The sequence below is a fragment of the Morchella importuna genome (assembly GCF_003444635.1).
Source record: "Morchella importuna strain M04M26 chromosome Unknown Morimp01GS027, whole genome shotgun sequence".
Classification (NCBI taxonomy): Eukaryota; Fungi; Ascomycota; class Pezizomycetes; order Pezizales; family Morchellaceae; genus Morchella; species Morchella importuna.
The window spans coordinates 120,987-131,745 of NW_025763424.1; the positions used below are offsets into that span (position 1 = coordinate 120,987).

General features: G+C 53.2%; 3 protein-coding genes across 3 annotated transcripts; 1 reads left to right on the forward strand and 2 right to left on the reverse strand.

The window, feature by feature from the left end:
* Positions 1-1,804: 1,804 nt before the first annotated feature.
* On the reverse strand, positions 1,805-2,029 carry LAJ45_07964 (uncharacterized protein; the record flags this gene model as incomplete). The annotated part of the gene is made up of 1 exon (XM_046117518.1): positions 1,805-2,029. One exon carries the CDS (start codon positions 2,027-2,029, stop codon positions 1,805-1,807), a length of 225 nt encoding a protein of 74 aa, XP_045969167.1.
* Positions 2,030-2,839: 810 nt separating this feature from the next.
* Positions 2,840-3,160, reverse strand: LAJ45_07965 (uncharacterized protein; the record flags this gene model as incomplete). The annotated part of the gene is made up of 2 exons (XM_046117519.1): positions 2,840-2,867; positions 2,952-3,160. The coding sequence occupies 2 exons, from the start codon at positions 3,158-3,160 to the stop codon at positions 2,840-2,842; spliced, it is 237 nt and encodes a 78-aa protein (XP_045969168.1).
* A 3,876-nt stretch (positions 3,161-7,036) lies between these two features.
* LAJ45_07966 (uncharacterized protein) lies at positions 7,037-9,339 on the forward strand (the record flags this gene model as incomplete). Its single annotated transcript, XM_046117520.1, has 4 exons — positions 7,037-7,835; positions 7,983-8,353; positions 8,548-8,940; positions 9,232-9,339. 4 exons carry the CDS (start codon positions 7,037-7,039, stop codon positions 9,337-9,339), a joined length of 1,671 nt encoding a protein of 556 aa, XP_045969169.1.
* Positions 9,340-10,759: the final 1,420 nt, after the last annotated feature.

The window sequence follows — 10,759 nt, forward strand, 5'->3', positions numbered from 1 at the left end:
GGAGTAGTAGCAGCAGTAGCAGCAGCAGCAGCAGTACTGCTTTATCTACATCACATGTCTCGACACACGAGCCACAGACCGCGCAGCTACCCCAATATAATATCGCTGCATGCAACTGTCTGGGCCGCCGTGGTGCATTACCTCCCCCTGACAATGAGTTCTGAGGCTAGCTATCTGCCTGTGTAGAGTACCCAGGGGGCCCTGCAACGGACATTTAGTTTTTCTTCTTTTTCGGGCCGACGTATGTAGATACCATGGTACGGGCCTCATCTCATACCATGCTGCTGCTCCATGCCGCTGGCCATGGAGCTAGGGAAAAAGTAATGACAAGTGGTGAGATTTTTCGATGGCAGATGTCGAAGCAGATACATATAATATTTGCAATTTTAGGGCTGGGTAGGACATTGTAAAGCGCGGCGCGGCGGGGCGCCATAGAGTTTTCATGCGCAGAACCAAAACCCTCAATGGGTAGAACACGAACCATCACTCTACCATCCCTCACCAATTCCTGACCTCCAACTATCTCGACCTCCCCCCTCCCCCCTCCCCCCTCCCCTCCACGGATCCACCCAATGTCTCAACCCCCCCCCCCCCTAGCCTCCCCCGCAACCGGCCCGCGCTGTACTGTCATATCATGTCTGTCGGATTCAAAAGCCAGCCAGGCAGGCAGATTCCGAACCGGGCCAGCGATCTCAGGTAGAGAGCTGTCTGATCTGCCTGCCTCCTCGCCCTTCATTGGGCGCGCCGATCGGATCCGGTCCCCGCGCGATGGGATCGGTATCTGGGGTTGGCGCGCGCGGAGATCGGTGGAAGTGCAAGTGGAATTGGGGGGGGGGGGGGGGGTGCACTGGTCATGAGGGTCTGGTGGGTATGCTGCCAGCAGAGGTTTAAAACGGCGGTTCACTGAGTGCAGCTGGATCTGGATCTGGATCTGGGATGAGGATTGGATGGAGGATATATATATACGGTAGGTAGCTATAGCTATAGCTAGCTATATAATATGGGCACTGATAGCTTCCTGTGCCGCTTTGATCATTTGAAGTTTTCAGTTGTGATATTAGGCTCGTGGTGTCGGCGCAGAACTACGTGTAGCTAGCTAGCTATGGCAGTTAATACAGGTTTATCCTATAGCTACCTATTACCTACTCCACCACCACCAGGGCCGTCGACCCACCAACACAATACGTACAGCGCAGTCTCTAGCTCTTCCATCACACCGTAAAGTAAGTAAACCTCCGGAACCAGAATTAACCGGCCTCGTAGCTAGGGCTACCCCAATTACATAAATACACGCGCGGTCTACTCTAGATGACAGTAGATATGGCGGGTGCTGGGGGGATGAGACGTGCGGGTTATTGTGTGGTACTGTCGATAGCTATATCCGCGGAGCGGTGGTGGTGGTGGTTGTGAGCTAGCCAGCTGAGGTCGTTTTTACTCTAGTTTATCTATCCGAGGACCCAAATATATCTGGATAGATGCGCATAGCTATGGGAGACGGAGGAAATTATATCTTAGGGTATATAAGTGAAGTCCCCGCAATTAAGCCAGCCCGATCCCCGCCGGGCGAGCCAAGCCCACCACGGGCATGCACCAGCGGTGAGGGTTAGGGGTCGGCGTATATAGCCAGGGGGTAATGACCACTGGGAGAGTTAATATATTTGAATAACGCATTCTATTATAACAGTACCGCACAAACCACGGTTTTTTACTAATTACCCGGGGAAGATGTTGGCAATGATCGGTTTTACAAGAAAAATTGGGAGAGCGCGGCAATTACAATATTTACAATTAAATCAAGCAATCTCTAAGTCCCGCGCTCTCTCAGTTTTGTCAGCGCGTCCATAACGCCTGACACAGCGCCTTCATCATCATCAGGTGCAGCTTCGGCAGGTCCATCTACCTCCTTGCCCTTGCCCTTGCCCTTCCTCATTTCGAGCTCCTTCTCCCTCCTCCGCTCCTCCGCCTCCATCTCCGCCACGGCCATCAACGCCTCCTCATCATCCTCCACCACCCACTGCTCCATCTCCATCTCCTTCTCCTTCTCCCCCCCCACCCCCCCATCCCCCACCTCCTCCACCCCCCAATCCCCAACTTCGCCCCCACCCTCGCCTCCACCCTCCTCCTCCGTCTCTCTGCCACCCCCTCGCCTCCCTCGACTTCATCGCCCCACCCCCGCACCCCTCCTAAACGGCGCCCCCACAGCCTTCTCCCACCTCTCCACCTTCCTCTGCCCCCACCCCTGCACCATCACCACTTCTTCTCCTTGCGCATTCACCGCGCCCCTCACGGTGCCAAAATTGCTCACCAGCGCCACGGCGTCCGTCCGATTCACGCTGCGCACCTGCGTCAGCACCTCGACCACGCGTGTCGCCGGGTCGTCGGACGCCCGCTCCATGATCGCCGCGGGCGAGGCGTGCTCGTACATTTTGTAGGTCTCGAGGTAGCGCCCGGCTTCGGGGGCCGACCAGGAGAGGAGCAGCGTGAGGTTGTGTAGGAGGCAGGTGCGGGTGAGTTCGCGCAGGGGTCAGCGTGGGTGTCGATGTCGACGAGGACGAGGAGGAGGCGGAGGGTGTGGGTGTTGGTGAGGGGCTTGAGGCGTGTGTAGAGGTACTCGGGGTGGAGGCCTGGAGGGGGTTAGTAGGTGGTAGGAAGGGTAATGGTAATGGCAATGATAGATGATAGATGATTTGACTGGTGGGGTTGGAGTAAGAGACGGGGGAGGGGAGGGGAGGGGGGAGAGAGAGCGTACGGTGGTATTTAAGACTGAGGAAGAGGGCACAGGCGCTGGCGCCAACGAGGTAGTCGGGGACTATGTCGCCGTATTCCCAGGGGACGTTCTTTATGTATGTGAGGATTGGGTTTCCTTTCTGTTTTTTCTCCCCTGAGTTAGATATATGCCATCTGAATATAACTACATGTAGCTACAGCTATAGCTATAGTTGGTATCATACCTGTCGAGTGTTGACGATGATTGAGGACCCAGCGGGTCGTAGCTTCTGCGGTACGGGCTGCTGTATGGGGGGTTGGCTACAGCTGGGGCGGGCCGCTGTGGAGGTGCGGGGGGTGCGGGGGCTGCTGTGGGGCGGGCTTGTGCGCGTTCGGCGGCCTCGAGGGCAGCGGCGAGGTCGGCGTCGTGGGCATCGCCGTAGTCGTTGTCCATTGCAATTGTGGGGGTGGGAGCTTGGGGGTTTAGATATATAGATAGGGTATTTAGAGTATTTTATTTAACCTTTTCTATTAGTATTAATTGTTTATATATTAATATCGGACGATACGGCAGAAAACGTGGATCATTGACTGAGAGGTCTTTGTGGGTTGCGGTAGCTGCGCGCTGGCTGATTGGTCGGGCACGCACTAACTGCTTGTAGCTGTGGGGCGAGATGTCATCATTGACGTCGTTGTCGTTGCTGGGACGAGTGTCGGCAGCTACCGAGCGAGCGAGGGAGCGAGCGAGTGAGTGAGGCGAGGAGCGAGGAAGAAGCAGAAGAAGCAGAAGAAGAGCACAGCCTTCTATTTTAGACACAGGCAGGCAGAGCAGGGCAGCAGCAGGGCAGTAAGAGGATCGAAGGGCAGCAGAGGCGGAGGCAGGTATGATGTATCACCGCTGCTCGATGATATATCTGCAGCAGAAGAAAGAGGAAGTGAAAAAAGAAGCAACGATCATGTTCCAGGCACCCCTCGCCCTCTCGCTCCGTCCTTCCCTTCTTTCCTTCCCCGGCACCCATCCGTCCACACATCCACACATCCCACATCCCATCGATCCCTCCCTCTCCCACTCATCCATCCAACCCTCTTTCTTGGTCTGCAGGTTCCCTTTCGCACCACCCACCACCCACCACCCCTTCTGAGAATCTTCCCCTTGACTTTGCCATCCCTCCCGCGACAGCCAGACAGCCAGACAGCCGGCCAGCCAGATCGGACGTACTAGCACGGTCTAGCCATGCCATGTATCTGGCAGCCCTTTTTCTGTTTCTCTCCCTACATACTCTAGCTCCATACCTGGTCTGGAGCGAAGCGAGGGAGGGAGGGACTCACTCACTCACTCACCCTCTCGTATGATGGGGAAAATTAAAAAAGGTTTGTTCTATTCGGTCGCGCTGTACCTGCCCTACCACCTTGATACCCACCGCCCTACACTTCCTATCTAGGCGCTCGCTGGAGGGATGTGATGTGGTGTGTGTGGCCTGCCTGGGCTGCCTGGCCCTGGCTCAACTCTGCCACGGTCGGTACTCTACCGGTGGTCCAGGGCGTCACCCCCGTAACCTGCGTGTACAAATTGTGGAGCCCGTAGATTATACCCTGATTCAACCATCATGTAGAGTAGATTGCGACCCTCTCTACACATCACATACAGACCAGACCTGCCTGCCTGCCTGCTGGCGGCCACTGCATGATGGATGGGTTTCCATCCATCATCCAGCAAGGAAAAAAAAAAGTGGAAGAAAAAAAAAATTGCCATGATACTCTTCCTCTACACCTCCCCCCCTCCCCTCCCTCCCACCTCCCCCTTGCTTGCGTGACCCGCATATGGGGGGCGTGTGAGTCTGGTTCGCCGCATTTTTATTTTTCTGGGGGGAGGGGGGGTCGCGCGCCCGTCATCAATCATTGCGGGCTGTTTCATCGAAAGAAAGAAAGAAAGAGAAATAGAAATAGAAGCTAGGTAGGTACTGTGTGTGCTACATGGCAGGAGTTTGTTGCGCACAGCGCGTGTGAGGGATGGAGAGGTCTAGATGTCATAGCTGATACTATTTATCGCGGAGAGAGATCTAGGCTTGAGGGAACAGAACAGATAGATAGAATAGAACGAAGTCGCCATCCCACCCTGGGCGGGTGTGGTTGAAAACGGGGAGCGTCGGTTATGGCTGACGGGGGGGGGGGGGGGGGGGGGGGGAGTAGGTACCGTAACTCTCCCACACACCGCAGAGCTGTAGAACTGTAGAAGGTAAATACATGTATGCAGTACAATTGGGCCCAGCCAGCTCGGGGGTGAGCGCAGGGCGGCCGTCTGGGGGAATTGTATGTTTGGCACCTCTCTCTATGTACCTGCGAGGGATAGATAGAATGGAATTAAAGTCGAGAAGTATGGAGGAGAAGGGAGAGGCGCGCACACTCACCCACTCGGTGAATCTTCACACACCACCACCACCACCTCCTCCTCCTCCAGCTTCTTTCATTCCTTCCACACACCTGTCTGCCTGTCTGTCTGTCTGTCTGTCCGTCCGGGGTTGTTGCATCCACGCCCACAACCCACCCATCCACCCACACCCAGCGAGCGCCCACCACCACCCCATCCCGTCGCTGTGTCTGTCTGTCTGACCCTTACCCACAAAATTTCCAAGGTCCCAGTCAGTCCTGCGTGGAACGGACGGACCTGCTACCTACTACAGTCTACCACCTAACCTACATACCACCACCTACCTGCTACCTGCCTGCTTTTACTTTTACTTACATACTCTACGCTCTCTCTCACTCACTCACTCTCATTCTTTTCTTTCTCACTTACTCTCCCCTCCCCTCCTCCTCCTCCCCTCTCCCCAGAAAATTAATCCCCACGAAGAAGAAAAAACGACAGTACGCTCCGTCGTTCACTCTCTCTCTCTCGTATATACGACACAGTAAAAATCCGGAGTACCCCCCTCCCTCCCCTCCACCCCCATCCCCCATTACCGGTCAAGGATCAATCGGTCTCGGAGTATTTGCCACGGCCCCCCCCCCATCCAGCCAGCCCATACATCCATCGCCGCCTAAAGCCCACAACCACCGCTACCAACCACCACCACCATCCCCACAACCGCAACCGCAGCCGCAACCAGCTGGAAAATAACAATTTTAAAAAAATATAGCTATCTACGGCAGGAAAAAAAAAATTACAAAGTAGGAATTAGGGGGAATTGCGTAGGAATTAGGATATCAGGGATAAAGGGAGGAAGCAGAAGCAGAAGAAGAAGCAGAAAAGAGGGAAGGTCGGCCCCTGTAGTTGTTGTTGAGCAGAAGAGACGAGAAGAAAGCTAGTAGTTGGGGAAAAAAGAAGGGCTGGTTAGGTCATAGGGAAATAGAAAATAGGATAGGGAAAACGGGCTTCATCGGATAGCAAAGCAACCTACCTGCCTAGCTCCTCCTCCAACCCCCCCCCCCCCCCCCTCCCTCTCCCCACTCCCTCTCTACCCGCGCAAGATCGTGCTACTTCCCCCCCCAAACTCTCTCTCTCACTCACCCAATCACCCATCTCTATCTCTACACCCCGTAATAGGAGCCTGTGGAGACGAGATTCTTCTACATACATACATACCTCAGTACCTACTAGATACCTACTACATACCTACTAGAAGCGGTCAGACAAGACAAGACAGACGATTCCAACGCCGATCTCTTTTTTTTTTTAGGCCGTGAATTAATTTCCTTTTTCTTTCTTCAAGTACCTTTTTCCTGGGAAGGGGGCGGAAGATTATATATCGCTAGATCATCTCTCTCCTCTCATTAAGGGCACTTCCTGGTTTCTTCTTCTTTCTCTTTCTTTTACCTTCTTTCTATTTCTCTCTCTGATAGAAAAAAAGGGCACTTGTTTCGAAACGGTCGGAAGGGGGAAAAAGAGGGAAAGAAAAAAAGGGTTTCGACATCATCGCCCATCGACGCGAACCATCATCACCTAGCAACGATCCACACGCTCTACGATCGGCATTAAGCAGCAGCAGCAGCAGCATCAGCAGCGGCAGCAGCATTTCACGACCAACGTTTTTTTTCTTTCCATCAAGGGTTGATTTCTCTTTTCCACGGGGATCTCAAAGGAATTCTTCTAATAACGACCTTCTATTTATTTATTTTTTTAAGGGTGGGAAAAAAAGAAGAGGAGGAATTAACTAATTATTCTATTTCTCTCTCTCTGCCGTTGTTGATCACTATCACATTCTCTTCCCGTTTTCTGATTGATTGACGCCTTTCCACCGTCAGTCAACCAAGGAAAGAGAAAAGAAAAAGAACCGCCAAAATCAGTTCTTCTTCGTCGTCACAGACACCTCCCCCGACACCGTCGTCGCGTATGACAACCCTCTATTCCCACAACCACCACCACCCTCATCCTCCGCCTCCCCTGGAACACCAGCAGCAGCAGCAGCAGCAGCAGCAGCAGCAACATCAGCAGCAGCAGCACCACCACCACCACCAGCCTACCACTCCTCTGTCCCCCCCTTTCTACATGTCCGCCGCCAACCATGCTGGCTCAAGCAACACCACTTCCTCTTCCACCAACAACACTTCGTCTTCATCATCCTCCACAACCGTGCCCACAACAACCACAAAGTACCACTCGTCGGTAGCCGCGGGCGTCTCACCGCCACACTCGTCTCCGCTGCTGAACAACGCCTCGTTCAACTCTTCATCCTCCTCCTCCTCCACCACCACCATCACCACCATCTCCTCCTCCTCCTCCTCCTCCCTCCCAAACAACATGTCGCGGCAGCAGCAGCATCATCAGCACCATCACCAACAACAACCCACGTCGTCGATGTCGTCCACAGCCACAACAACATCGACAACAGCACCAAATTCCACGCTCCTCACGCCGACAAGCTCGGCTGCGGGCACGGTGCCCCCAACCACGTCGCACGAGGACACCGACGGCGACACCAACATGGAGGAGGACGATGAAAAGTCCCACAAAAGGCGGCGGACAAGCAGCAGCCCTTACGACAGGAACGCACCCACCACCGCTCCCGCTCTCCGCTACAGGAATTCAATGTCGCAGGGATACATGCCCGATGCATCTCCCCCCATACCGAGCGAGCATGAGGTCCTCTCTCAGCCAGATGTGTCAACATACTATTTAGTCTGCCCGAAACGTTGGTTAACCCTTCCCCCCTCCCCTTCCCTCTTTCCCTTCTACTCCCCTCCCCCCGTCGCGGTAGGTGTGGTAAAAAAAAATGCAATGAAAATTCGATAAAAAAAATAGGCAGAATCAAGAGAAAATGAGGGTTAACACGCAACAGCGCATGAACCTTCCTACCCAGACCTTACAGATAACCTGCTAGCCCTCTATGGCCTGCGACCGATCGCCGACTCAGTGGCCCGGTTCAATCCGGCGACGGGCGTGAAGAACAAGCTGCGGAAGAGCTACAAGGGCTTCATCAATGACCTCCCGGGCAAGAACATTGTCGTCACCAAGGCCTCGCAGACGGACCCCAATTCCGCCGGAGATGCCGCCGGAGATGCCAATAAGATGGATCTCCTGGGGACGCTGCTCATGTGGCCGGAGGAGGAGTGGTACAACCAGAACGTGCACGGGAAAGAGCTCAGCAAGGGGCTGGACATGAACAAGCTGCGGAAGGGTCTGAATATGACGAAGGGCGATATACCTGGGGTGTGTATCCCTTGACTTATACTGCCCTTATCCTCCCCCCCAAACCCCTCGGGGGGGGACAGAAACAAAACATTGCAAAATTGTTTTTCTTTCGTTCCTTTCCTGCTGGAGAGGGGGGCAGGTGGGTATTGTTGGGTTGGTTGGTTTGGACAACAATGACTAACGTGTGTGCTTTTCTTGCTCGGCCCAACCAGTTTGACGCCTCGATCCTGGGACTTGAGGATGAGCTCCGTCGGAAAGCTCCGCATGCGACTGCCGCGACGACCCCTGCGGTCGCGGTCGGAACCCCACATGTGAACGGCTCGACGCCGGGCGGCCTGTCGTCTGTGTCTGCGGGCGGGGATGACGCCAGGCCTAAACGCAGTAAGAAGCGAAGAAGGTATGACGATAACAGTTATGAAGGGTACGGAGATGACGACGAGGACGGCCCCCCGGTGAATAATGGAAGTGGCGGCGGCGGAGGAGACAGAGGTGGCGGCTTGGGCGGCGGCTTGGGAGGTAATGGACCAGGAAGCGGAGGGAGGGATTTGGGAGGCGCTGGAAGAGAGGGTTGGAATGAGGAAAAGAAGAAGAAGAAGCGGAAGAAGGTAATGAGCTCCCTGGGGCTTGATATCCCGCTTTGCAACTTTTTTTTGTTATTTCGTTGGTGGATGCTGTGGGGAGGGATGGGAGGGACGGGTTGGTGCATTGGGCCGCTGCCTCTCTCTTTTTTCGCTCCTGTGGGGAGTGGTTGCTGCGAATGAAAGAGATGTTGGAGGGGTCCATTATTCATTTTGGCGGCCGGGGGCCTGGGCTGGGACTGGTCGTGTTTGAAGCTGCGCGATATATCTGGCTTGGGAGAATAGAGCGCTGACTTGAATTTGTTGGATTGTTTTTAGAACCCCGATATGAACTCGCCAAGTGCCGGCGGTGGCATGAATATGTCGCACCACGCACACCACGGCGGTGGGATCTCGGTACACAGTGGTGGGCTGTACGGACGATGACTTTCTTCGCCCTCGCCCTCGCCCCATGCGCAGATGAGAAACGCCCGTCCTCACACTCACCCTCAATTCCCCCCCACCTCCTCAAGTTATCGAATCCAAATAACAACAAAGCGATAAATATACATAAAACTGTCATTTCGAAATGGAAACCAACAACAAACACCAAGCAACAAATAACAACATCAATAACGAATAATTAAAATAAAAAAAAGGAGTTCTCGCCCGCCGTCTGTCTTTTTTTGTTCCCTTTGTCAGGAAAGTGGAGTGGAGAGAGAGAGAGGATATGGAGTATGGGAGTGGGGGGGTGGTGGGGTATGAATTCCCCGCTGCCCCCATCCATCCATCCTCTCCTCCACCGAGAGCTGACTTGGATGGGGAAGGGGGGAAGGGGGTGTTGCAGGGTGTTTACCTTTTTTTCTTTTTTCTCTTTCTGTTTACAGTGCTGTGTGTTTTTTACTTGTTTGTGTGTCTGTCTTGGTTTCCAAAGTAGGATTTGTTGTGTTTAGTCTTCTGCTTCTATCATAGTGCTTCTTTTTTACTTCTTCATACGTTATTTCCTTCGTACCTTGGGGCGGTCTCTTCTTCTTCTTCTTACTTCTTCTTCTTCGGCTCAGCTCACTTACCTTACCTTCGTCTTCTTTTTACTCTCTTCCTCCTCCCGGTTCCGGGAAACCCTGGTTGGTTCAGCATCTAGTCAGTCAGTCAGCCTAGTACAGCCCAGTGCGTACATGCGTACGCTCTATCCATCCCCCTCCTCCCCACAGTGCTGTCTCTTGACATGCGCGTGGTGGTGACCTTGGGTGTGCTGGATAGAGAGAGTATTCTTCTACACTGCTTGTCCTAGCTGCTATACCATATTTCCTGTCTATCTCCACCCACCGGGCTACCTACCCGGCCCTCGATCCTCTTGACATTACAAAAAAGCCTCTTCATATATTCACTTCAATTCTTTGTCCCTTCTTCTTATTCTAGTATCTTTTTTTTAGCTTCTTTTTTTTTTCCCTTCTTTTCTTTATTGTGTGGGTTTCTCTTTGGGGTTTTCTTCTTTTTCCTTTTTGTTCACAAACGGATTTTTTTTTTATAGATGCCAAAAAAATTGCCGCGGAGAGAGAGGGAGCTGGGCGGGTAGTGGGTGGTTTGGATGAGATTTTTTTTTTTTTTTTTTTTTTTTTTTTCCTTTTCTGCGGCTGGCTGGCTGGTTGGTTGGTTGGTTGGTTGGTTGGTGAGAGAGTGAGTGGGTGAGTGATTGACTAGTGAGAGGCCTGGGGGCGAGAGGTGTAGATTTTGTATCTACAAAGCAAACTACCTTTTTTTTATACGAATAGTGGGTTCTGTGGGGGTTCTTTTCTTTTACTTCTGTTTTTTTGATGGCTTTGTTTTTTGCTTTTGCTTTTGCTTGGGACGGAGTTTTATTCCCTTT